This window comes from Artemia sp. Qi Xiang Cuo, chromosome 2, assembly GCF_049724085.1.
Source record: "Artemia sp. Qi Xiang Cuo chromosome 2, ASM4972408v1, whole genome shotgun sequence".
Classification (NCBI taxonomy): domain Eukaryota; kingdom Metazoa; phylum Arthropoda; class Branchiopoda; order Anostraca; family Artemiidae; genus Artemia; species Artemia sp. Qi Xiang Cuo.
Genome location: NC_142795.1, coordinates 52,270,904 through 52,293,205, shown reverse-complemented (window position 1 = coordinate 52,293,205; position 22,302 = coordinate 52,270,904). Strand labels below are relative to the sequence as shown.

General features: G+C 36.7%; 1 protein-coding gene across 1 annotated transcript in view; it reads left to right on the top strand.

Moving 5' to 3' along the window:
- The window catches only part of LOC148955359 (cholecystokinin receptor type A-like), a 199,913-nt gene extending 180,037 nt beyond the window's left edge, over nt 1–19,876 (top strand). Inside the window, exons 5-7 of the mRNA XM_089101766.1 lie at nt 195–418; nt 3,310–3,640; nt 19,576–19,876. Of these exons, the coding sequence (XP_088957892.1) occupies nt 195–418; nt 3,310–3,640; nt 19,576–19,628 (608 nt within the window). The 3' untranslated portion in view covers nt 19,629–19,876. The remainder of the gene's footprint in view (nt 1–194; nt 419–3,309; nt 3,641–19,575) is intronic.
- The last annotated feature ends 2,426 nt before the right edge of the window (nt 19,877–22,302 follow it).

The following is a 22,302-nucleotide window of genomic DNA, read 5'->3' as shown; positions in this document are numbered from 1 at the left end:
AATATTAATATAAACATAATATAAAGCATAAAAACACATACAGTATGTGTATTGTTATTAGCAAAGTGGAAGTTATTCTGCAGACCAGTTTATCCACTATTGTCGATTTTGCTATTATTATCATTGTAAAGCAACTAGAAATTTTAATTCTTCTAGTTTCTTATACATCTTTTCTTCTTTTTCTTTCTTTTCAGATACTGACCATTCGTCCGCAATATCTATAGCAAAAGAAATGAGATGTTTGGGTCATGTCAGATCTTGTCCGAGTTATTGCTGTCCAAAAAGTCAAAATCCTTTTTTAAATGCAAGGAACAGTCTATCGGAGTCTTCACCAACAACAAAAAGCCAAGTTGAAAGTAACTTCGGAGGTTCTGTCAGAAAATCGTACTCTGATAGAAGTATAAATGCAAAGAAAAAGGTAATTGTTTCTTTCAACAAGAGTTGAGTATTAGTCATTATTATTACTGATTTAAAGAGCGTTCAATCCATTTTTATAACTGAAATACTTGATAGACCCCTAACATAACATTTCCATGAGGAGCCTAAAAGCAAAGATTATTGCCCAAAGTGACACAACAGCTTTTTAGGGATTGGATGATAGATATGTTTTCAAGAATCGAATTTGACTAAGGTCCTACAAAGGTTCAGCACGCAGAGAATACTCTCTCTGCTTAATAACGCATGAAAACAAGTACATCCTGGATATATTTTCCTCTATTTGATTCGTAGCCTATATCAATAATAAATACAGCAATTTTAGTCGGCATTATTTTCTGTTGCTAGCTTTATCGGGTTAAGCGATTTGGCAACTGAATAACTATACACCTCTCCTGAAAAATGTTTCCTGTAAATGTTTTACATCATAGGGATTGTGTCAGGGATTATGAGGGCTTTGAGATTCGGCATAGATATTAACGAAGCATGCTACTTGGAGATATATGTTGAAGAATAGTTCACCCACCTCGAGGCTGGGAAGGACAACGTTTTTTTTCTTGTAGTGCTAAATAAAAGAGTTGATATAGCCAACAGAAATTTATGGGCTTAGTAATTCCCAAGCTTTTTTATTACAAACCAGAGGGAAATATAATTTCTTGGAGATTTTAAGTGTTTGATATTCAACATCAAAATAAGAAAAGCATATATTTATCAAAAAGTGTTTTGTCACCCAAACTGATGCTCAAGGATTTTTGAAATTACAAGCATGAGAGTATAATTTACACATATACGTCCCAAGACTCAATACAGTTTGTCACGAGATGGTTTCTAATTTTCAACAAGATTCGTATAAAAAGATTTCTGAGCTTGTTGGTTACCAATCTCACACTGCTTTTTCAATTTTGAAACGCTAAATCCCCAAAATTCAGACATAGTAAGTAGATGCTTCACAAATTTTGTTATAAACTTCACCTGAGCAGGAATAAAAAGATTTTGGAATCATTATTTCGAAAATATGTATGTAGTAGTAAAGTGAGCGTGTTGATATATGTAGTTGTATCTATTGAATGCATTACCGGATGAATCAGGATTTAGCCAGCCTTTCTATCAAATCACGACTCTTTTTCTACCGATCATTAAAATTTCTTTGGCTTGAACTTGCTCTTTGAGAATGTAGGAATTCATTTTCGGATGCTGTTTTGTGTTGTGAAGAGGACGGGAACTTATTATGTTAGCCATACACAATCAAAATATATAAGATCTGTAAAAAAGAATCCTGAAATATTGTAGAAATTACGCGATTTCAGGGAGATTGTGTAGGGGTGTTTCCTAAGTAATTGCCTGCTCCCGTCACTTGTTCAAATACTGTTATTCGTTCATTCAAGAGATTTATGGAGAAATTAGGAATATTCTTTCTGAATAGAATATAAACATAATTGAATTCTATAAGGTTCCCAAGAGAAAAATTTTTGTTTTCTTGGTTTTTGATTGTGATTAAAATAAGTTATTTACAGATACCTTACTTAATGTTATTTTTAATATTTACTTACTTAATATTTACTTGAATAATAATTACATTCTTTTCAATTCTGTATTTTTTTCTCATTTTCTCTTGTCTGCACTTACCTAAATTTATTCATGCTAAATAAATGACGCCACCCCGACAAAATATTTGATGGACGTTATGTTTAGAGATTTAGAGTAACATTTTAAATTTTCAGATGTTCTCTCGAACATTTTCTTTTGAAAGATGAGCAGGGTATACAATAAACTACAGAGGTCTTCTCACACATACCAAGGTTCTGTTTGTTATAGAAATTTGATTATAGCCATACCTGAAACCAACTTCAGTGAGATAGTAAAATGAAATAAAATGTGTATTTCAAAGACACTATTTAGTGAAAACAATGAAAATTAACGCCGATTCGAAAATTTGAATTATTGTATTAATAGTACCTTATAAATACAAAAAAGAACATTCTTGCCTTCAGGAAAAGAGTCTGAAGTTTCTTGAAAAAGACGATGACCACATCCAGCCCCCCCCCTTGCAGCCAATTTTAAATTTGAGAAGGTGGGTTACCCCTAGATTAAACCCTAATGATACAAGTATTTAAAAGCTATTTGTGAAAAAAAGGAAGTCCAATCTGAGAGCTGCCATGATGTAAAAATAAGTGAAACCCTGATTAAGTGATAGAACAAATTAGCCTGACTCAGCCAAAAATTAAGGTATGTCCTAAGCCAGTATAAACGGTCCAGACTGTGGAAAATGAATATATACTGACATAAGCGTTTGCAGGGCTACTACCCTCTCTGTGGAGTTTCTTATCTGAGCAATGCTTTCTTAAAGCTTAAATTAGGAGTATATGTCAAACTACATTTTGCGCAACAGGAGAGCTTCGGAAATACGTTTTTAAACATTTTATTTCGTCTTTATAGCAAAGCCTAAGGCTTGTAAATATAATCTACATAGTTACACTGGAAGTTGGTATAAAAACTAAATTAGCCAAGGAATTTGCAAACAAAGTTAAAACACGCAAAAAGTCATGAATGAATAATAAAACCCAATTTATTGGTTTTCCACAAATTCTTGAACCCAGTTATAAGAGTAAACTAGAAACCACTCTAGACTTATTTTCTTTTCTGATAAAAAAATCTACTAAATAAATCAAAATCTAAAACATATCTGTCATAGCCTAGTCGAATTGATATGAAAGACCCCGTTGTGTAATTTATATGACAGTCACACGAAAAAAGATTATTGTATAGGCAAAAATAATAATATGCAAGTCCACCTTATTTAGATTGATGTACTGTATATTTATTTAAAAAAAAAGGTTTATTTGTAGATCCAGGTGTCATGATATAATATTTTAGGTGATAATCATGCTTTGTGCCATAGTCATAGAGTTTTTCGTCTGTTGGATGCCACTATCTGTGATAAATGCTTGGGTGGTATTTGATGCTAATGGATTATATCAAAAGTTAAGCCCGACTTGGATTTCACTGATACAGCTGTTAGCTTACTTGTCCTCGTGTTGTAATCCAGTTACGTATGGTTTTTTGAATCTCCAATTCCGCACAGCATTTATAAATGTGTTCGGGTGTCAAAGCAATAAAAAGGACCCAAGGAACATCCCTCTACATCCACCAGTTTTTATTACATCGCCCAGTGGGAAAAGAAGAAACAAGAAAAGGTCATTATTTCGTAAGTATTTTTAACAAATTTTATTAGTTATTAATTTAAAAGAACTCTTCAAAAAGCGAAGTTTTCCAAAGAAAAGTTAAGAACCCAACTAAGATGAACAGATATAAAGTCAGATTATAATCAAACAATTCGTGATAACGAACTGTAAGTAAGGAGCGACTCGGCTCAATAGTAACCGAAACCCTAAAATACGGAATTTTGATATGAATGGATACATAAAAAAAATTGGCTTTTTATGCTGATTCCAAATAAAGGTACTTATAATAAATGTACTTGTTATAGTGACCACACAAAAGAAGTAAAGTTAGGTTAATCCTAAGAAAATATACAAAAATAGGATAAAAATCTAATACTTTTAGGAACAAAATTATGGAAAATACAAGAGAGAATTATGGAAAGCAGGCCGTTGAAAACTTTCAACGTAGTTGAAAGTTTTGGAAATTAGGTCTTTAAGGATGACAACCCCTCCCCCCACAACTCTCAGGGCAAGAGTTGTAAGTTATGCCCTGGGGCATATTAAGATTTTCTTGAAAGCGCTTTCATAAAAACTTCAAAAGGGCTCATTCAATCGGAAATTGAAAGAGCTAGTGCCTTTTTTAATTGCTGAAAAGGATTGAAGAATGACTAACGCCCTTCTTACGCCCATCCTTTTTTCCAATACATCAAATAAAAATTTTGAGATATTCATTTTGTTCATCGAACTTGAACGTTCTGAAAAATTAGGTCTTTTAGGATGATAACCCCCTCAGAGCCCTCAGTGCAATGGTGATAAGTTATGCTCTAGGGGCATAGAAGGTTTATATAGAAAGTTGTTGTATAAATCATAGGCATCCCGATCGCGCTGCCTAAGTAAAGAACGGGGACACTTGAGAACGAGACAATAAACGGAAACTAAGTAAAGAGGATGACACCCCCCCAACCCTCAGAGCAAGGGTTTTAAGTTATGCCCTGGGGGTATATAAGAGCGATTTTGACACAATGTATTGTTTATTAATTTTTTCCTTTAGAGCAGGGCACTTCGTATCGAAGAAGTTGTCGTAGAAACTCCGAAAAGCTCCCATTCAATTGGAAATTGGAGTGGCTTGTGCCCTTCTCAAGTGTCGAAACTTATAGGCAAGTAACCAGCACCCTGTTCATGCCCATCATTTCCAAGAATACGTCCAACCAAAATGATATAACTGAGTCCTTTTCCATGGTAGGACGTTCCTAGCATTTGTTCGTAGAGGTTGGTAACCACCCTATCAGGCCTTAATGCCCGATCTATTATTAATGCCTTGGGGGCATATAAGGTGTTTATAGAAAGCGTTGTCGTTTCCAAAAGGGCTCATTCAATTGGAAATCGAAAGGCCTGGTGCCATTTTTAATAGTCAAAAGTGATTGGAAGGCTTGACATTTTTCAAACAGTTCGTGGTAACGAACTGTAAGTAAGGAGCGACCCGGCTCAATAGTAACTGAAACTCTAAAAACGAAATTTTTATACCAATAGATACATCAAAAGAATCAGATTTTAATGCTGATTTCAAATATATAAGTTTCCTCAAGTTTATTCTCTATCAAAAGTTATGCGCCTGAAAAAATTTGGCGGATTTTCGAAAAAAGGGGAAAAGACCCCCTAAAAGCTATAAAACCTTAATGAAAATCACACCATCATATTCAGCGTATCAGAGGACCCTACTGCGGAGGTTTCAAGCTCCTATCTACAAAAATGTGGAATTTGGCATTTTTGGCAGAAGAAAGATCGCGGATGCGTGTTTATTTGTTTGTTTGTTTGTTTTTTGTTTTGTTTTTTTTTTCCCCAGGGGTGATCGTATTGACCCAGTGGTCCTACAATATCGTGGGAGGGCTCATTCGAATGGAAATTACAAGTTCTAGTGCCCTTTTCAAGTGACGAAAAAAAATTGAGGGCAACTAGGCCCCCTCCCACGCTCATTTTTTTCCCAAAGTCAACCGATCAAAATTTTGAGATAGCCATTTGTTCAGCATGGTTGAAAATATGATAAATATGTCTTTTAGGATGCCTTAATCAGTAGTAACCTATCATGAGCTCCTAAATACACTGCGTGCTGCCATCTACAATTTAGTCTAATGCTGACCATACATAATTTATGCATGTTTTTATGGTTTTTGTCACTGAGAATGAAAAAACAGGATTTTTCTCACTTTGATGTATTTTCATGGTTGATTTATTTGTTGTTGTTCGTCCAGGTGTAATGACACTGGGGGTGATTAACATAATTGCTAGGGGGAGTGTTTGATCCAGGACTCGACTGGGACAAGTACAAACAGTACATAATTTATGCATGTTTTTATGGTTTTTGTTACTGAGAATAAAAAAACAGGATTTTTCTCACTTCGATGTATTTTCATGGTCGATTTATTTGTTGTTGTTCGTCCAGGTGTAATGACACGAGGGGTGATTTACATAATCGCTAGGGGAATGTAATGATCTAGGGGAGAGAATTTCCGAGAACTTGATTTACATAATCGCTAGGGGAAATGTATTGATCCAGGACTCAACTAGGACAAGTGAATTTCCGAGAAATTGATTTACATAATCGCTGGGGAGAATGTTTTGATCTGATAACGGGAAACAGGATCCCGTGTTTCCTTCTAAGCCAATCAGAGAGTCGGTTACATCTCATTCTAAGCCAAACACAGAGTCGGTTGCATATGGTTTCCCATTACATTACAATTTGCCCTTGAGATTTCGTATATAACGGACATGAGTTGTGATTAAACATTCAGAAAGTTCCAAGACACAATGGATAGAGCATTGGAATATATTGATAAGCTAGAAGCCTTAGCTACAGCGATTTACAATGTGAGTTCTGTTTAGTAAATTTTCATAGTTTATTTTCAAATAAATTTATTTTACATAGTACCCCCTCCAGTAAATTCAAATTCAGGTACCCCCCCCCCCCACACACACAATATAAACTCAACTATATATTGTTTATACTTGCTAGAAAGCGTAAAATATGTTCTTTTTTACCACGTAAACCTAACCTCCCCCCTCCACATCCCCTCCGCTGTTTATGATTTAAATTATTCCATTGGAAATAACTTTGTTTTTGATAAATTTATTCTTTCTGTAAGCCTATCTAAAAGTGACAGTCAACTTCTGTCAACCCTTAGCTATTAATATACAGTTTCCATTTAAGCCGCCGCTAACTTGACATAAGCATTCCCGCAAAGATTTAATAGCTGATAATTACTGTCACCCCACAATTGTACATCCGGCCTCATAATCCTTATGAATTCGAGTAGCAAAAGCTTCCGCTGAAAAAAAGGATTGTTTTTCCCATCAAATTAAAAACAGTTTCACGCAGAAAGAGATTGCTGTTTATTGAGCTTGTGGGTTCACAACCTATATGGAAGAGTGAAACGAGTTATTTCCCAAAATAATTGCTAACAATATTTTTTTGGACATTATGTAAAAAGGGGGGAGGGGCAATGCCTCAATTCTAACACCTTCATTTTAAAGTGAACAAAATTGTTTCTTCGCGTGAAAAATAAGGAGCCGGGATTTCTAAGAAAAAGAATACATAACTTTATTATGCGTAAATTGCATACCATTTACGTCTAAGATCGTAAATTTTAGGCATATAAGCTGCTGGGTTAACAATCATTTTATCTATTTTAAAACCTATAGACTGGAACATTAAAAAAAAAATTCTAAATGGTAAAAAAAGAAACATTGATTTCTATCCTAAGGCTACAAACTAGTGATTGTCAAGTTTTATTTTTCTCACAAGTTGTGCAATAAAAACGTATGATTTCCATGCATAGTATATTTCTCGTAAATTTTACTTTTTGCTTTCCTTTTTGGACTTAGGGGAGGGGACTTCTTTGCGATAAATGCTTTCTAGACAAAATTATGGTTAGGGGGTTGGGGGGGGGGTACTAATTTTCCTTCGGTAAAAAAGGTAAAAATTATTTCAATACTAAATTTTTTCTCTTCTTTTTAAGGCAAATTATGAAGAATGTGCACCCCCTCCACCTGAAAAGAGAGCAAGGGGTAATAATATTTCCCTGCGAAGGCGACAGTTGTGCAGTATGCTCGCTGGGTGAGGCCCTTCAGACAAGTGTTGCCTGCCCAAGTCCCACCCACGCAAGCTCCAATTCAGCCTGGTAGAAAATTAAAGAGCAAGTGGACGGCTGCTCATAACGTCACTGCTGCACAAGATTGTCAGGTCGCACCCTATCAAGCGTTGCCAGGCCCGTCACGACCAATGCAAGGCAAGAATGTGGCCCCTACAGCCCTCAACATGCAAGCTGCAAATCTAAATGTAAGTTTTTATATTTTAATTCCCGCTTAAGATTTTTTCTCCCAAAGGAAATATAACGCTCTCCTTTTGAACTGTTTAATTATTGAATCATGTCAAGTGCATGCATTCCGCCTGCTAAACTCTTGTGAATTAGGTTAGTGAAGCCAAAAAAAAAGAAAAAAAGGCACTATATTCCGGTCATAATTTCCAATAGTAAGTAGCAAAATCTATTGCGATATTGTTTCTCAAGTAAAAACTGCTTTATTAACGAATGGTTCATCTTGCCTCTACAGATATCGTAAAAACAACTTTCTATCAGAATGAGTTGTGTATCATGACAGGAGATGGCCTTAAAGGGATAGGCTATCAATTTCAAACCAAGTAAAGACCCTGGTTTTTTTTCCAAAGCAGATAAAGAGTATTAATATGAATTATTTTTTGGAGGTTGGTTGAACAAAATCAAAACCTTCTATGTCATCTTTTAGATTGTATTAAGTTGGAACTTTCAGACTATATATATAGAGTATGGAACTAAATGCTACTGCTAAGCGCGCTTTCAAATAATAATCCAATTTTTAAAAATAGGAATGATGTAGACACTTTGAAAATAAGCTATTATTTTTTTAGATTACATTGGTTCCATATGCTCTGACCCCCTCACCAACTGAAGAAAGAAGTACTGAACTCATTGAAGGGGCAATGGAATTTAATGCAATTTACGACAATGAATCACCAACTATCAACGAATTGTATGGTATCGTTAATTCACTTGAAATACCATTTAATACTAATGATTTTCTAGCTGATTATTTTAATGTTGATAATAGCACAGTTGAGCAGGGGGACTTACCGTTGCTAAGTCCAAACACCTTACAAATTTTAGAGGATTTTACCCGGGAATTAACAGGGAACCCTCCCCCCACTGATAACATGCTTCCACTTCAAGCAACTGAAGTGGCTTCCCATAGCCCTATTATTGAATAATATGGGGGAAGGGGTGGTGATTATAATATACTAGAGGAGGAGGGGGAGGAGGAGGAGGGGGGTAATATCCAATTTACACCATTCCCAGAGTTTCAACTCTCAAATACAATTTTAAATACTATAGTTGTCTACACTGCAACTTTTGGAGATCCCTTTAATTCACTTTTGTGTGGTAATTTTGTGTTTGACCCTGTAGAAATTGTTCATGAATATGTAGATAGTACTCATGCACTTTTAGAGAACCAAATTCAGTTGTGGGGAGGGGGTAGGGATTCAATTAAGGTTTCAATTGTTTTAAAGGTGTTCTATTTAAATGGGGGAAAAAGTGAGGTTTACCATCATTATGTACATACCGAGATGCGACTGGTCTATCCATATTTAGAGAATTTTGAGGGTGTTTTTTCCGAGTGGATAGGCCAAATTATTACGCATCTCGAGAATTATAACGAAAATGGGAGCGGGTCTGAAGTTCCTTATGTTGAAAATTTAAGCGTAAATATTTTTAAATTTAAGAAAGATTTTATTTTAAGAGGGGGGCATGGGGCGGGGTCAATTGTTTTAAAATATAATCACGATCTAGAAGGATGTAAAGGTGTCCAGCGGATCGGTTTTGAAACAGGTCAAAAATGTTTCAAGTACGCTTTCCACATAACAGCATTTTAGCCTCTACGAAATGACGCTACCAAGACGAATTTAGATCACTGGGCTGTACATGGGAAGGAGGGGTCCGATTTTCCCATTGTAGATTTTTCTTGTTTAGAGGGAAAATACCCAGTAACGCTCAGGTCTATTGATATTTTTGAAAGGGCCAATGCCCATTTAAATATTAGCGTTACTGTGGTTCAGTATGAAACTGAATTTGAAAATGGGATTTGTTCTAAAAAGAAGGGGGTGCTGTTCCCAATAAGGGGTCCGTCGATTGAATTGGTGAAACACTGGGTATGGCTGTTGTACACACCACCTAGTGACCTAACCAATTCAATAGGCCATTTTAACTCAATAACAGACATTAGTAGAGTTCTGGGAGACGGTAAGACTAGGGGGACACGTTTCTAATGTCCGACATGCCTGTCTCGATTTTGGACAGAATTAAAGTTGCAAAATCATATGAAGAATTGGAGACGACATGGCTAACAGTCAGTGGAAACGGTTTCAGGGGATAGGGCCATTTTACGTTTTAAAATTTTCAAAACACCCTCCTCCAGAGCAATAAAATCGTGTTGGATTGTAAAGCGAAGCTGCTGGATGTGAACGACTTTCGATTTCCAAATCAAATCAAAAAACATCCTGCTATTGCAGCCTCCTACTCTCACGCACAAAGAGAAAGTTCCAAAACTATGCTGCTGTTAGAAATATTTGAAACATCGGATAAGGGTGATTTTGTGACCAAGGCATTTAACAAGTTAATTGGCGGCATTAATGGTACTATTTCTCGCTTGAGAATTACCCATTACCCATGGGTACGGTCGGCGGATGATCGTATTGCTATTAAAATTAAAAAAATATGTTTCGATCGTCCGGAGGTTTTTAAGGATGGAGATAAGGGGAAAGGGAAAAGAGGGGGTAAGGGGAAATTCAGAGACCACAATACCTGGGGACAGGAAATATCCTCTGGGGGTAGTAATTTTAGAGGGGTAGCGCATTAATCGTGTAACTTAAACGTTAACCAGCAGTTTTTTATTCCAGTTTTTATTCATAATTCATATTATGATTTAAAATTTATTTTACCGACACTGGCACGTATGCACAGGGAGGGAGGGAGGGGGGTAGATAGTCCATGGGTAAATAATTCATTTACCTATAACATCATTCCCAAATCGGCCGAGAAGTTGGTGCTTCTCGAGCTGAAATGGCAGGTAGTAAATAGTGGGAATACGTGCTGGAATAAAATCAGGTTTTTAGATTCTTTTAGTTTTTTTCCAAGGCATTGAGTCAATTGATTCAAGTGCAGAAAAGCGAAAATTTTGATAGTTTTCCTTTGCTTAAACAGCATTTTCCAGACAGTGAGATGTATGACCTATTGACCTGTAAAGCTGTATATGCATACGACTATTACTGTTCTGGCGCTCGCTTAAGCGAGGTGAAACTACCTCCAATTGAAGCTTTCTATGATTCACTCACCAACAGTGAATCCACATCCGAGGAATATGAATTTGCCAAGAAGGTGTGGTCTAAGGGGAATTGTAAAAATGGGTGGGGTTATTGTAGACTGTACTTGGCCAGTGACGTTTTAACTCTGTTAGATATTGTCTGCAAGAACACAGACCAAATATATTCAGAGTTTGGACTAAATATAGGCTATTATTTTTCCACACCACATTTGGTGATGGACTTGATTTTAAAAATTAGTAGGGAGGATATAGGCTTAATAACTGATGTGGATCAACACCTTTTTGTAGTAAGATCAATGAGGGGTGGGTATTTTTTTCATGGGGATAGCGTCTTGACAACCGATCCAAGCGGACAAAACAACACTTGTGTAAAGCCAAATGCAGTATTCTCAGACATGAACTTATCTTACCCCTAAGTAATTTCTCACTACTCTTTGCCGTATGGGACCTATCAACGGCTTGAGATTCTTTGTTAGTTTCCTAACATTCCCATCCTCAAGAATAATGGGCCACAAGGATGGTTCTTCGAAATTGACGGGCATATTCCATTGGCGCTTCATGATTCAGTCAGAGATTTTGTTTTTCCCTGTATCGATTGACCAGTGACCAGGGACTCACTGAGTACCTACAATCGATCATTGGTTGAGGATACGGAGATGCACTGGACCCCCTCTAAGCAAAAACTGATTGCAGATCTGGACCCTAAGGAGAATATCGTTGTTCATCATGTGCTTTTGCACTGGATGGTGAATAATAGTTACCAGTTAGCTAAAGTTCATAGAGTTCTGTTATTCAGTAAAAAACCCTACTTAAAGACATTTATCGGAATCCTTGTTGAAAAATACTCTCCGGCAAACAGCAAAGTAGAGAAGGAAATGTACAAACTCATTCTATGTTCAGCGTTTGGCAAAATGTGTGAAAGGGTACGCAACAGATCTCGTTGTGACGTCGCGACTGACCCTCCAGAGTGTGCACGAATTATTGCCGACCCCAATGTTACAATGTTCACGAGCATAGAGGCTGGCATGGTCCTTCTACACAGGAAAAAGAGAAATGTGGTACTGAACAAGAATATAGCAGGAGGTATTTAAGTACTTGAAATTTCCAAAAAGCTCGTTGTCGTTTTTTTACAATGTGTGCAAGGTGCAATGGCCACGTGAGGGGGAGGTTCTAGTTTACTATGGGGATACAGATTCTCTGCTGTTAAAGGTAAAAACCGGGGATTTATTGGGGGATTTAGGCAATGGGGAACACATCTTCTCTGACTGAATCATGAAGCGCCAATGGAATGTGACCGTCAATTTCAAAGAACCATCCTTGTGGCCCATTGTCCTCGTCGGTGTTAATGTCAGGGAACTCACAAGGATTCTCAAGCCATTTATAGTTCCAACACGGCAAAGAGTAGTGAGATATTGCCGAGGGGTACCATGAGTTCATGTCCAAGAACACTGCATTTGACTTTGCACCGGTGCTGTTTTGTCCGCTTGGATCGGTTGTCAAGACGCGATCCCCATGAAAAACATACCCACCCCTCAATGATATTTATACAAAAAGGTGTTGATCCACATCAGTTATTAAGCCAATTTCCTCCCTACTAATTTTTAAAATCAAGTCCATCACCAAATGTGGTGTGGAAAAATAATAGCCTATATCTAGTCCAAACTCTGAATAGATTTGGTCTGTGTTCTTGCAGACAATATCTAACAGAGTTAAAACATCACTGGCCAAGTACAGTCTACAATAATCCCACCCATTTTTACAAATCCCCTTAGACCACACCTTCTTGGCAAATTCATATTCCTCGGCTGTGCATTCACTGTTGGTGAGTGAATTATAGAAAGCTTCAATTGGAGGTAGCTTTACCTCACTTAAACGAGCGCCAGATCAGTAATATTCGTATGCATATACACCTTTACAGGTCAATAGGTCATACATTTCACTGTCTGGAAAGTGCTGTTTAAGCAAAGGAAAACTATCAAAATTGTCGCTTTTCTGCACTTGAATCAATTGACTCAATGCCATGGGGAAAAAACTAAAAGAATCTAAAAACCTGATTTTATTCCAGCACGTATGCCCGTTATTTACTACCTGCTACTTCAGCTCGAGAAGCACAAACTTCTCGGTCGATTTGGGTATGATGTTATAGGTAAATGAATTATTTACCCATGAACTATCTACCCCCCCCCTCCCTCCCTGTGCATATTTTTTGATTTTTAATCGCGAGACGATCCTCTGCAGACAACACCATAGGGTAATGGGTATTTCTCAGACAAGAAATAGCGCCATTAGCGGTGCCAATTAATTTAGTCAGTGCCTTGACCATACACTTTCCCTCATCCAACGTTTCAACTATTACTAACAACTGCTTAGTGTTAGAACTGTCTCTTTGCGCGTGGGCGTAGGAAACTGCAATAGCTTGATGTTCTTTGATTCAGTTTGGAAATCGAGGATCGTTCACTTCCACTAGCTTTGCTTCATAATCCAACAAGATTTTATTGCTCTGCAGGAGGGTGTTTTGGAAATTTTTAAAGCGTAAAATGGCCCTATCACCTTAAACTGTTTCCACTGTCTAGTAGCCATGCCGTATACAGTGTCTCATATGATTTTGTAGCTTTAATTCAGTCCAAAATCGAGATAGGTATATTAGACAGTAGAAATGTGTCCCCTGCTTCTTACCCTCCCCCAGAACTCTATTGATGTCTGTAATTGGGTTAAAATGGCCAATTGAATTGGTTAGGTCACTAGGTGGTGTGTAAAACAGCCAAACCCAGTACTTCACTAATTCAATCGACGGACCTCTTACTGGGAACACCGCCCCCTTCTTTTTAGAACGAACCCCATCCTCAAATTCGGCTTCATACTGAACCACAGTAACGCCGATATTTAAATGGGCATTGACCCTTTCAAAAATATCAATAGACCTGAGCGTTACTGGGTATTTTTCCTCTAAAGAAATAAATCTACAATGGGAAAATTGGACCCCTCCTTCCCATGCATAGCCCAGTGATCTGAATTCGTCTTGGTAGCGTCATTTCGTAGAGGCTCGAATTCTGATATGAGGAAACCGTACTTGAAACATTTTTTATCTGTTTCAAAACAGATCCGCTGGACACCTTTACATCCTTCTAGATCGTGATTATATTTTAAAACAATTGGCCCCTCCCCAGGCCCCCCTCTTAAAATAAAATCTTTCTTAAATTTACAGATGTTAACGCTTAAATTTTCAACATAAAGAACTACAGACCCGCTCCCATTTTCGTTATAATTCTCGAGATGTGTAATAATATGACCTATCCACTCGGAAAAAACACCCTCAAAATTCTCTAAATTTGGATAGACCCGTCGCATCTCGGTGTGTACATAGTGATGGTAAGCCTCACTTTTTCCCTCATTTAAATAAAACACCTTTAAAACAATAAAAACCTTAATTGAATCCCTTCCTCCTCCCCACAACTGAATTTGATTTTCTGACAGTGCACGAATTCTATCTACATATTCATGAACAATTTCTACTGGGTCAAACACTAAATTACCACCCAAAAGTGAATTAAAGGGATCTCCAAAGGTTGCAGTTTAAACAATTATCGTATTTAAAATTGTAATTGAGAGTTGAAACTCAGGGAATGGTGTAAATTGGATATTACCCCACTCCTCCTCCCCCCCTCCGCGTTTCTATTATTTTCACCACCCCCTCCCCCCCAGTGTTCAATAATAGGGGTATGGGAAGCGACTTCAGTTGTTTGAAGTGGAAGTATGTTATCAGTGGGGGGAGGGTTCCCTGTTAATTCCCGGGTAAAATCCTCTAAAATCTGTAAGGTGTTTGGACTTAGCAACGGTAAGTCCCCCTGCTCAACTGCGCTATTATCAACATTAAAAAATTCAGCTAACAGATCTAGACTATCAAACAGTATTTCGAGTGCATTAATAATACAATATAATTCGTTGACATTCACAATTCATTGTTGTAAATTGCATGAAATTCCATTGCCTCTTCGATGGGTTCAGTACTGCTTTCTTCAGCTGGTGAGGGGGTCAGAGCATTAGGAGCCAATGTAATCTATAAAAAAAAAATAGCTTATTTTCAAAGTGTCTACATCATTCGTATTTTTAAAAATTGGAATATTATTTGAAAGAGTGCTTAGCAGTAGCATTTAGTTCCCTACTCTATATATATATTATGAAAATTCCAACTTAATACAATCTAAAAGATGAAATAGAAGGTTTTGATTTTGTTCCACCAACCTCCAAAAATTTCATATTAATACTCTTTATCTGCTTTGGAAAAAAAAGCGGGTTCTTTACTTGGTTTGAAATGGATAGCCTATCCCTTTCAGGCCATCTCCTGTCATGATACACAACTCATTCTGATAGAAAGTTGTTTTTACGATATCTTTAGAGGCAAGATGAACCATTCGTTAATAAAGCAGTTTCTACTTGACAAACAATATCGCAATAGATTTTGCTACTTAATATTGGAAATTATGACCAGAATATAGTGCCTTTTTTTGGCTTCACTAACCTAATTCACGAGAATTTATCAGGCGGAATGCATGCACTTGACATGATTCAATAATTAAACAGTTCAAAAGGAGAGCGTTATATTTCCTTTGGGAGAAAAAATCTTTAGCGGAAATTAAAATATAGAAACTTACATTTAGATTTGCAGCTTGCATGTTGAGGGCTGTAGGGGCCACATCATTCTCGCCTTGCATTGGTTGTGGAGGGCCCGGAAATGCTTGATAGGGGTTAACCTCACAATCTTGTGCAGCAGTGACGTTATGAGCAGCCATCCACTTGCTCTTTAATTTTCTACCAGGCTGCATTGGAGCCTGCGTGGGTGGGACTTGGGCAGGCAACACTTGTCTGGAAGGCCTCGGCCAGTGACCATACTGCACAACTGTCGCCTTCGCAGGGGTTTTATTATTACCCCTTGCTCTCTTTTCAGGTGGAGGGGGTGCACATTCTTCATAATTTGCCTTATAAAGAAGAGAAAAAATTTAGTATTGAAATAATTTTTCCCTTTTTTACAGAAGGAAAATTAGTACCCCCCCCCCAACCCCCCAACCCCCTAACCATAATTTTGTCTAGAAAGCATTTATCGTAAAGAAGCCCCCTCCCCTAAGCCAAAAAAGGAAAGCAAAAAGAAAAATTTTATGAGAAATATACTACGCATGGAAATCATACGTTTTTATTGCACAACTTGTGAGAAAAATAAAACTTGACAATCACTAGTTTGTGGCCTTAGGATAGAAATCAATGTTTCTATTTTTACCATTTCGAATTTTTTTTTTTAAATGTTCCAGTCTATAGGTTTTAAAATAGATAAAAAGATTGTTAACCCAACAGCTTATAGGCTTAAAATTTACGATCTTAGACGTAAATGCTATTCAATTTACGGATAATAAAGTTATGTATTCTTTTTCTTAGAAATCCCGGCCTCTTACTTTTCACGCGAAGAAATACTTTGTTTTCATTTTGCAATGATGGTGTTAGAATTGAGGCATTGCCCCTTCCCCCTTTTTACATAATGTCCTAAAAAAATTGTTAGCAATTATTTTGGGAAATAACTCGTTTCACTCTTCCATACAGGTTGTGAACCAACAAGCTTAATAAACATCCATCTCTTTCTGCGTGAAACTGTTTTTAATTTGATGGGAAAAACAATCTTTTTTTTCAGCGGAAGCTTTTGCTATCCGAATTCATAAGGATTATGAGGCCGGATGTACAATTGTGGGGTGACAGTAATTATCAGCTATTAAATCTTTGCGGGAATGTTTATGTCAAGTTAGCGGTGGCTTAAATGGAAACTGTATATTAATAGCTAAGGGTTGACAGATGTTGACTGTCACTTTTAGATAGGCTTACAGAAAGAATAAATTTATCAAAAACAGAGTTATTTCCAATTGAATAATTAAAGTCATAAACAGTGGTGGGGGTGTGGAGGGGGGAGGTTAGGTTTACGTGGTAAAAAAGAGCATATTTTACGCTTTCTAGCGAGTATAAACAATATATAGTGGAGTTTATATTGTGTGGGGGGGGGTACCTGAATTTGAATTTACTGGAGGGGTTACTATGTAAAATAAATTTATTTGAAAATAAACTATGAAAATTTACTAAACAGAACTCACATTGTTAATCGCTGTAGCTAAGGCTTCTAACTCATCAATATATTCCAATGCTCTATCCATTGTGTCTTGGAATTTTCTGAATGTTTAATAACAACGCATGTCCGTTATATACGAAATCTCAAGGGCGAATTGTAATGTAATGGGAAATCCTATGTAACTGTCATTTATATTGTTAAGTCTGAGCTTGGTAAATTAATCGTTTTATTCCGTGATCTGAATTTCACATCGAACATGGAATTTCAGCAATAGGAAACTAAATTTATCAAGACTCTCTTCTTTTGACGAACACTTTAAGCTCCATACAATAATATTATTTCGTCCTTCAGCATTTTTAAAATGAATGCTTAGTTTGAAAGTGTCCCGAGTACAGAATTTTCAACAGAATAACTTGGTGATATGTCTTTAAACTCCTCTTTTAGCTTTGAGACAGCATCGTCGTGAGCTTGACTTGAGCTTTCAAATTTTAGGGTCCTGGGAGGTACACTACTTATTTCAAATCTAATTTCTGTTATTTCACTCCTTGAACCTCTCACGTCATCTTGAATAATTTTAAAATTTAATAAAATATGTTGTACACTAGCTGCAAGACTTTTGATTCATGTATGGTTATAGAATCCGTTAAGTCGCAAGTAGATTCCAAGTCAATTTGTCTTTTCTTTCCTTTTCCCATCTCACAAATTAGTAAGTTCTAGCTAAGAAGATAGTCAATAATAAATTAATTGCGTCACACAGGTGTATTGTTTACTTGAAATTGTTTAACTGGCTCATGCCATAAGATGTTATCCGACTGAGAGCATTGACTGAACTGAAGAGAATAGACTTAAAATTTTCAGGGCCACAAATGCTGCTACTAATCTTATTGTAACTGTGATTTTGACCACTTACGACCGCAACTACGACTACTTGCGACCACTCATAATTTTGACTACGACTACTTGCTACTGGGACTACAACTACTTGTTACAGTGACTACTCACAACGGCTACTATGACTACTTGTCACTCCAAATGTGACTCCAACTACTTACGAAAATTTTTGAAAAAATGCTACTACTTATGACTGCTACTATTGCTGATTGCCACTATTAGTACTGCTACTACTACTACTACATTTGTGACTGTAATTTGCAAATATTAAGTCATGTAATCTTCAACAATGCAATCTGTTCTGCCATTCGTAGGATACCACCTTTTCTCATTGAGCCGTCTATCGATGCAAGTCATCTTGCGTACGTGGATGATATTATCCTTCTATCAGACGATGTGCAGATGCTATAGATCACTGTGGATAACCTTTATGACAGTCTTCTTAATATTGAATTATCAGTTGCTTCCACAAAAACCAAATTTCTTGTTTTTGGTTGTCGCCATCCTCCTGACTCCAAGATCCAGGTTGGCCCTTCTACTATTTCTGCTTCCACGTCTCTTAAATATCTTGGACTTCCATACGGAACATCAGTTTGAGCAACACGACCACTCGTTATTAAGGCATTGACGGAGAAGCTGAGAAAGTCCTATGGACTTCTCTCCAGGGTGAAGGGTCAATTTGATAAGGAAACACTCGGTCGTCTTTATAACGCGTTTTTGCTCTTCATGTTTTCTTTTTAATCCTTGTTTGGAAGTTTTTCACCGTTTCTGAACGGAAACAAATTCGTTCGCTGTTTTTCAGATTTTGTAAATATCTTCTTCGTATTTCGATTTGGACCCATAATACATATCAAGACGTTATGGAGTCTTTGAAATTTGCGAGAAAATAGATAATCTAGTTGCCAAATTCAGAGTTAGGTGCGAATCAGTGGTCGATTTTCCACTCAACTGTATTTCATTGATATGAGTCATTCTAATTTTGTAATTCTTATGTTTGTTTATCTGTGCTGACACGTGTGTGTGTCCCCGGTAAGAAGTTTCCTTTTTGTTTCTTTTATTTTGTTTCGTTCTTTTTCTTCTGTGCTCCTCTTGTTACATTTTATATGTTTAGAGGCTTCAAATATATTATTATTATTATTATTACTGCTACTTCTATTACTGCAACTAGAACTATTGGACTAAATCAGGATAGTTTAATTACATTCTGCTACTCAAAATGGCATACGGTAATGCATCTAACCTATCAGAAGAACTAATCTTCAATATCTCACAAATAGTTATGAGCATTACGTTCAAAATCAGGGAATTTTAAGGGGGATGTTAAAGAAAATTGTAAGAAACTATGCTTATCCAGGGGATAAAAAAATATCTTCGATATTTCAAGAACAGTTAGAAATTTGATACAGTAGGATTGACAGTAATAGATAGTGGTTAAACACAGGACTTTTTTCTTTTTTTTGAGAAATGTAGTTTTATTTTGGATGACTCATAGCACGAAGTCTAAGACCCAGATGTGATGGTGGATGGTCCCAAGAGTATTTACCTAAATAGAATTTTTTCAATATGCTCCATTTCTAGGAAAATTTTACCAGTGTAGCAGCACAAATACACAAAGTTCATCAGATGTTTGAAGCAACCAACTTATTTATGATGAAAGTCATGCAGGTATGTGAGCTTTTTTCAGTCTAATCAATTTCTCCGAGAAAAATTGGAATATCTTCAAAGCGAAATTCCTCAAGATATAGAAGTATAATTGGATCAACCCTGAAAAAAAAACATAATCTTCAACAAGTTTTTTATAACCAACAAGAAATGATAATGATTATATCACATAAATTAGTTTATTGCTTCCCAGTAAATTTAGATTACCAAAACATTATCCTCATATGATCTAGTTCGAGGATTACCCTTACTGATTTTCTTACTTTATCTTCTAAACTTTTAAATTTTTCATTTTTTTATACTGTAGCTTAATTAAAGGTTAATTCTTTCCTGAGTTTTTTTGTTTTAGTGTTTTAATATCTATCTTCAAATTTTCTATCAGAAATCAATGGTGTTTGCTAGGAAATCCGTTTGATTAAAATAGTATACAAATTTGTATTTTTTTCACGTTAGACGTTTGTACATGGTCGCTCTGTGTTTGGACCTGTACTGTTTGTACAGGAATGCAGGCGGATTTTTTGAATTTTTTTTTAGCTTGTCCAGTTCAAGTTCTATCGTATCCGAACCAACCCCACCAGGTGGGGTTGATTTGGACACTGAATAAAATTATAGATGTAGCCTACATTTTAGGAAATTCGATGAACAGAAATCTGAAAAAATTCTCAAGTATTTCTTATTCGGAGAGGTATATAAAAAAGAAAAAAAATCCTCCAGAGCATCACACAGGGCATGGAATCGACTTTTGAGTTGCTGGGTCTTTTTTACAGGGACAAGTAGGAAGCTTGTCACCTAACCTTACTGTGGCGGGGATCGAACCCTGGGCTCGTATTACCCAAGAGAGTAGCAATCAACTGTGGTACCTTGTTTTAGAAGGTCCCTCATTTCTCAAGACTGAAACCTATGTATCTAAGCCCGCCCCCCCCTAACGTACACTAAAGTAGTGTAATTTACTTAATTAACGCGCATTTGCGTCAATCAAACTTGCTCCTAACGTAAGTTTATCGGATCAACATATTTTGCGCCCCCCTCCCTATAAAAATCCTAGATCGGCCCCTGATACCAAGGACACCTGCTAAGGGAAAGTTCCTATGATTCTGGTAGTATTTGTTGACCCATAACTACGCTTTTAAATCATCCCAACTTTTCCATTCCATAAATGACACCCTAAGTGAACTTTTTAGGCTCCATATGTCACTTTATGAAGGCGTCATCAAGTCTGATTTCTAAAAAGTGTTTATAAATATAAAATTAGCTTTTGAATATTTCCTTAAACAGCTTCGTGTGATGTTCCAGTGACATTGTAGCAGCAAAGAAAAAAAGAGGACTCAGCAGTGCTACCCATTCAAAAAGGGACATTCCTTGTTGCTCAAGGGGGGGGGGCTGTAAGTTTTCTGTTTGGGGTTTTTAAAAATAGTTACTCCTATGGTAAACTTTTAATTCTTTTCGGCCGCCATTTTTTGGGTTGTCTCAAACTCTTTTTCAAAGTTCCGGTAATTTTTTTCAAAATAAATTTTTATTATTATGATTTATGGAAATAATAGTAACCTTCCCTGAATCAGCTACTAGTGACATTTTTTTAGCTAGGCAATTTGTTAATAAAAATATTTCTGAATCTTTGTCAAGGATGGGCGGCGTTTCGCTCTTTACTAGGTGACGACCATCACTGCAACTGCATCCCTTAGCTCCCATATGAAGATACTAAAGGTAGATATTTTGTAAATTGTTCCAATTGGGTACATGTGTGCTGTGGCTTAGTTGTGCCAATATAAACAGTACAACCAATTCATAGGGTTTTTAATTGGGCAGATGTATATATTTCTTCACCAATCTGCACTGAATTAAACAATAAAAAAAAGAAATGGCTTTTTTTCATTCAAAGTAATTGGTGACATTAAATTATGACCACCGATACAGTTAACATTATATTTGATTATCATCTGTCTGACCAATTACCTATAACTTGCTCCATCGATGTGCCTGCCATATTTGGTTACTCAAAGAAGTCCACTAGGACGTGATTTTTGGAAGCGGTGGTATCGGCGTGATTGGTCAAAGATTGACCAAGCTCAGTATCTCGACTCTAAGTAAAATTAATGTCCCCTTTCACCTGTTCCAAAAGTCACTCTAGTTGCCTAAGAATGAGGTCCCGATTTATCTTGATATATATTATGCTGAAATATTTCATGGCCCTCGCTTTGCCGAGTAACTAGCAGTCCCAATGCAACGTATCTGCAAAGGATTTGTTCCTGGATGGTCCGCATATCCAGAGTTTTTACTTCATTTGGTCAAACAAAGTTTTGGTTTTCTATATTGAAAGAGTGTGGGCGTCAAACTCCAGTACTTCATTTGAAGTATGGGGGAAAACTTCTTACGGCTCATCTCTTCCTGCTTATGCAGATGATTTTCACTCAGGGTATCATTTCTTCTTCTTTTTGCATCGGAGATCTGACTCTTATCTCTAAAAAAGGGTAATCTGAAGTCCAGTGTACATCATTCCGCCCTATTACTGTAGCTACATCCCTTTGCAAGCTCTTTGAGCTACTATTTATTAGGGAACTTGAAAAAGTCTGCTACGCACCTCCCCACCATTTCGGGTTTAAGTGAGGTACTGGGTATGCCGACGCTTTAATCGCTGTTGCCAAT